At 40.7% G+C, this 5833-nt stretch overlaps 1 protein-coding gene across 3 annotated transcripts in view; it reads right to left on the bottom strand.

The window, feature by feature from the left end:
- Positions 1 to 435: 435 nt before the first annotated feature.
- Positions 436 to 5833, bottom strand: part of ARHGEF7 (Rho guanine nucleotide exchange factor 7) — a 135192-nt gene continuing 129794 nt past the window's right edge. Inside the window, exons 19-21 of one of the 3 annotated variants that reach the window (XM_011373940.2) lie at positions 4734 to 4833; positions 4314 to 4368; positions 436 to 3191 (exon numbers count right to left, since the gene is read on the bottom strand). In XM_011373940.2, the coding sequence (XP_011372242.1) occupies positions 3069 to 3191; positions 4314 to 4368; positions 4734 to 4833 (278 nt within the window). In that variant the 3' untranslated portion in view covers positions 436 to 3068. The remainder of the gene's footprint in view (positions 3192 to 4313; positions 4369 to 4733; positions 4834 to 5833) is intronic. The other 2 variants (XM_011373943.2, XM_011373944.2) reach the window with 2 other exon arrangements.

The raw sequence follows: 5833 nt of genomic DNA, 5'->3' as shown, positions 1-5833 counted from the left end.
GGTTTTCTACCCCTCTTAACTGGATGGCAGGGCCCCGCCCTGAGGGAGTCTAAAGGAAGGGCGGGCTCCTACAGACCAGCACCTTTCTGTTACCGTAATGTTCCTGTTAGGACCTCCTCCCTGCCCCAGGAATCTTGAGAAATGCTTTCACTTATTCGACCCCACGACATGGTTTACCAAGCATTTTCCAGGATGAAAGTCTTTATTCCACAATGGCATTCGAAGTGGAAGCCGTACCTAACGGTGTCAGCTTTTCTTTTGCTTTCCTTCCCCCAAATTTTCCGTTTTCTCTTCTTCAAATATTCCCAAACCCTAGATTTTAAAGGTAAGTGTGCTATTTTCCAGTGTCAAGAATTCAACCTAGACTTAAAATAAAAGTCAAAATGAAGTGTAACGGTAACACATGAAAAAAAGACATCATAGAAGAATGACATATTTGTAGCATAAGAAAAATAATCAGTTTAATAATTACAACAACGTAGCATGAGTAGTCAGTGCCAGGACAGTTTGTGGCATTTATGTCAAGTGTCCCCAACTGCTATAAATGAGGACTGTGTGTGTCCTGGAGAAATGAAGAAGTGAGAGGCATCAGGAAGTCCAGACAAAGCCAGGCAGTTTCCAACGTCCTGGGTGGCCTGGCGCACGGAGTCAGGTACACGCCACAAAGCACAATGGACAGAGCTGCCGATGCCACATCCCAACGTTGTGTGGAACTGAAAGTGCTTCACATCTCAGGATAGGAATGGCTTCGTCTCCTCGTCCATGAAAGGTGAGAGCAGAGAAGTAACCCTTAGGGTAAACAGTGTCCCTTTCTACTGTTCCCATCAATTCCAATCCCTCAGAAGGTCACATGGATAAATGTATGCAGTATATTTACAAAACAGGTCAGGTTTGTAGAAAAATTGCTCTCAGATACATTTTCTCTGCTCCTTAAAAAGCTTATTAGTAAAATATTGGATCCACAGGAAGAAAAGGTAATGCATTACACAAGCATCTCGACCGTCACACCATCAGGGGAAGGGATGTAAAAACACAAGTGTTCTCACTTGATGCTTCAATCAACAGTTAAGGCAGGTTCTGTAAGAGATCCACCCCAGGATGCTGACGGCAACATCACCCGCCACAAAGTGGTAGGGAGATCAGGTGATAAATGTTGTACCTGAGTTAAAATTTGCTTAAGATAGCAAACTTCAGTACACTCAAATTTAACTGTTTTTCACTGCAATGTCTTATGCATCACCAAAAAAAAAAAAATAGGGCTAACCAAAAAAAATATATATATATATTTACTAGTCATAGCACTACTGAACAAAATGCTAAATACAGGAAGTTGGCAATTCTAGTTGAAAGGTCAAGTGCAAGTCAGTGCTGGGCCCCAGACACATCTGTTGAGCTTGCAAGTGAGGGGGACACTCAAGTGACCACACTGCAGGGGTAGATGAATGGGCACAGGGACTGATTAGCAAGAACATGGAACAAGAACCATGGACAACCAGAAAACCTACTAGTTCCAGAGCTGCTCAGTTCATAGGCATCAGAAGATTCTGATGCAGTTAACGGGCCACTTGCCCAATAAATAAATGAATGGCAAATCACAAATCACAAGAAGTCACATGTGATGCCAAATGGGTATTTCTGAGAAGTGTCTAATGCACAGTGTTATTTTGGTTTTTAAAGATGCAACCCTTATTCTATGAAGAAGTCATCTCCCAAACTGATCTTTTAGAAGAGGGGCAAAAAAAAGCACAGTTCCTTTAACACCGTGATCCTATCTCTGAGGCAGAAGGACAAGTTGGGTGGGGTCCAAGGCTGAGCTGCCTAGATCCCAGGTCCAGAGAGGTCAACAGAGCTGGGGTTAGAACCAGCTTCCTCTTCTGCCTGCTCTGCCATTTGGACACAGGGAGGGAATGAACCCACATTTAAATTTCCAATGCTTAGGTGGAATTTAAAATGTATATTGCTTTATTCTTATTGAAAGAGGGGAACACTTCTTTTCCCCATGAGCACTGAAGTAATGCTTGCTGCACCCTGATGGTAAAACAGAATTCAGGGCTAAAATGGCCTGACAAATCCTACCCGCTGAAGACAGCTCACAGCATCACCTTGATTCGTCTTCACCAGCTGCAGTGATATGTAATAAATAATACATTTTATTTACAGGTTTTAGTGAAACTTTGTTTTGGGGGGAGGACAAAACAGTGCACTTTGTCATGTTATGAAACTAGCCTATGTGTAAGTCTGTGTGATCTTTCCAAGTGCAGTGAATACACTGATGATCGCAATATTCACACGAAGCAGCTAGAACATACACCTGTGCCTGGACAAGGTGGCATGTGTGCTTCCTTGGCTTCAAGGCTGAGGCTCAGACTCTCCCTCATTCAGCCAAGCACTGCACTTGGAACCACTGTATGTCAGTGACTGCAATACTGCTTTAACAGAAGACTTTAAAATGGCGTTAAAGTATCTTTGAAGGTATAAATAAGGTTAAATTCATTAGGTATACTGAGGTGGCCAGTATTTTTAGAGCACTGTGGAGACTACAGTGGTGGAGAACAGTCAGGCATCTACCAAAAGCCAGCGGGGTGCCCTGCACAGCTCTGCCTTCCAGGCATACATGAACATGACTTCTAGTTAACGGGACCGGAAAGGTTAGTGGAAAGGAAATTCTAGCATGGGTATCAACCCAGAAATAACAATCGTGGATATGCATTCAAAATGGAGTATTTACAAGAAACATGTATATATACTATTTACACATATTCAATAAAAGCCTGAAAGACCAGGATTTGTAGTCACTCGCTGCACTTATTGCAAAATGAGGTAATTGAGATGTTACCAGAGTGAGATTAACGCGGTCCCGCCCTCGGTGTCTGCACCTCACGCTTGGATTCTTTAGGAGCAGTGTGACCGTTTCTATTCTCAAGATAATCTCCAGCTTTTCTATGCACAGAAAGCAAGATGCCTTTCATCCTGCCCTGCCCTGTGATCCCGCATGTCACACCAGCCTGGATTGCGGGGCTCCAGGCTTGGTCTTGTAACTGGTCTTCAGAAGGAACCAAGGCCATTCCTCAGAGGTTGGTCTCGTCCCAAGCGGGGTCATTCATGTTCTTCAGAACTCTCCTCACCAGCTTCTCCAGGTCTTTGCGCGCTCTCTGTTCTTCCTCCAGAGACTTCTTCATCTTTTTGTTATCCTGCAAAGGAAGCAGACCACAGGACAGTCACTGTCTTTGGCACTGCAGAGGACTTTCTTTTCCCCAAGAGACGGGAATGCCTCAGTGAATGGAGTTCTGGGCTGGAGCCCGCCGCGCACTGCAGCCGCGGGTACGTTCTACAGGACCGCCTCGATGTCTAAATAGGACAGCTGGGGCTCCTGACTGCACAGCTGCACCGGGAAAACAGTCCTAACATTTCTTACAATTTACAGTTCTAACTATCGAACAAGAGAAGCCCTGTTTTTATAATATATAAGAAAATGGCTGAAAATAACAAAAGGAACAACTTGCATCCCACCTACTCTTTTCACATTTGTAGTGATCTTATAGTTACATAAGAATGGAAGTAACAGCAGCTGAATGAATACATGAGTGAATGAACAAACACCTGCTTCTGTACAGCTTGCACCCAATCATTCCTCTGCATGGGGAAGACGCACACACAAAGATGTATCCCATTGCCAAGGATGAAGCACGAACCCGGAAGACCCTCAGAGGAGAAAGAAGTACCTGGAAGCTGCCTTGGACAATGCTGGGGATGGCTGAGAAGAGCAGCTCTGGGCATGTATCCAACCCCAGATCACACTGTGCTCCCGTTTCTCCTCAGCCTCCCCTTCTAACCTCCCACCTTGTGAGACAGCACTTACCCCCTCTTCAGAGACCAAAGCCATTTGTACAAATAATATACAAATACACAAAATACACTTCGTTTAACTGACTTGATTTGGCTTCTCAAAAACAAGGATCATGTGGTACACCAGAAAGTGGCAGAGAATAGTTGCGGTAGGTATTTAATAAAATTGTTAAGTGGATGAAACTTTAGATATTTCAAATGATTATTCTAACAGAATTTGAGATATTTTCTGATATCAAAAACATTACAATAAAAAGAGATTAACAGATCTCTTTAAAGATTCATGTCCTGGTCTATCACATTGACAGAAGACCTATTGTTTGATCTGCTGGAATTCTCAAAGACAGATTATCTCCTTTCTGTATTATTTTGTTTATGGACAACCGGCTTCATTTTTAACATAGTGTGTTCTTTTCCATTAAAAAACAAAACAAAACAAAAAAACTAGAAGAACTGGTATGACTCACCTGCCTTAATTCTTGTACTTCATCCTTCAGTGCATAGACAGTATCAACGAGACTCCTGAAACAGAAATGGAATGAACATCTGAACAAAGACATGGAATGAAGTGGACATAGAGAAGCACTTTACTAGGAGACAACAACTCCTGATGAAATACACAGTGCTGCTCTGCCCTGCTCACTGAACACCTAAATTCATACGCTTTAGAATAAGCAACTTCTGTGTATGGGAAGTCAGAGCCCAGTCAAGGTTAATTCTAATCTATGAGTTTACTCATAGTAGTAGTTTCTGAAGCCATACCCCAGCCCTCCTGGAATTTTTCTGACTCCAGTGCTCCACCCCGCCCCTCACATAACAGTACCCTTCCCTTCTCCTCCCCTCCATATGCCCACATGCCTGCTTTAAAATATTTGAATGCATCTTACTTTTCTTCTATCACTGTCTGACCATTACTTTTAGTTTCTTCCACTATAATTTTTTCTTCTTCTGGAAGCAACACTTGTGGAGCAGATTCTTTGCGTGAACCTATCGTTATGAAAAAAAAAACAAAACAAACAAACCAAAAAACAAAAATCCACAGGTGAATACCATGACAGAACTAAAAGAACTACATTATACAACACTACTTAAATATCAATATTAAATCCCAGGAACTGTGCATTTAAAAAAAATTACTTTCTAGATAAAATAGAGAAGAACAATTATTACTTTTCTCTATCTCCATCTATGTAAAGCATTACAGAAGGAAACATTAGCCTTTTTCTAATTTATTAAGCTTCAGTTTCTAAACTCAGAGGACTGATCTTTTAAAGCCTGAATTTTTCCACACATGGTTAAGTTAAAGGTTACGACCATAGTACCCTTGGTATTTTGGAATATCCACTTTTTTAAAAAAAATAAATAGCTGAATTAACCAAACTTTGAGACATTATTTCAGGAATCTTAGAATGATGTGTCAGACTATGTGGTACATATATGCTGAGTGTTTATAAATTTTTAAAACTGGCAAAATATTTAACTCTATAGTGAGTTAAAAAAAAAAAGATGGCTCATGGTTTAGAAAAAATGGAATTTATTACTTGGTTCTTTTATGAAAATTTTATTCTACATTCCCTGGAATATAAATATTTTTGCAAATAAAAGTAAACTGTGCACAAGGTCAGAGAGAAGTTTATGCCATTTAACTGACTCCCAGCACAACAGCTTGCCTAAGATAGTGTCTCAATAAATATATGCCACAAAATAGGTACTCCAGAAATTAACTGAGAAACCCACATATTTATTTTAAAAGGTGAGAAAGAAGAATCAAATCTTATTAAAGGATATAAAATTATTTTTTCTTAAAGAAAATACTTTCCTACAGGTTATACAGCACTAACATACATTTTTGAAAAATTACGTCAGATGCAAATCTGAGGAAGGATAGTCTACCACAGAACACAAACACTTGCTAGTGGTAGTGTGATAAACATTTCTCCATTGAAATAAAAAACACACTTGATGTGTGGCATATGCTAATTGCAGA

This window comes from Pteropus vampyrus, unplaced genomic scaffold (genome assembly GCF_000151845.1).
Source record: "Pteropus vampyrus isolate Shadow unplaced genomic scaffold, Pvam_2.0 Scaffold236, whole genome shotgun sequence".
In the NCBI taxonomy this organism is placed as follows: domain Eukaryota; kingdom Metazoa; phylum Chordata; class Mammalia; order Chiroptera; family Pteropodidae; genus Pteropus; species Pteropus vampyrus.
Note: the sequence above shows the minus strand (reverse complement) of the source record. Positions and strands in the feature narration are given on the sequence as shown.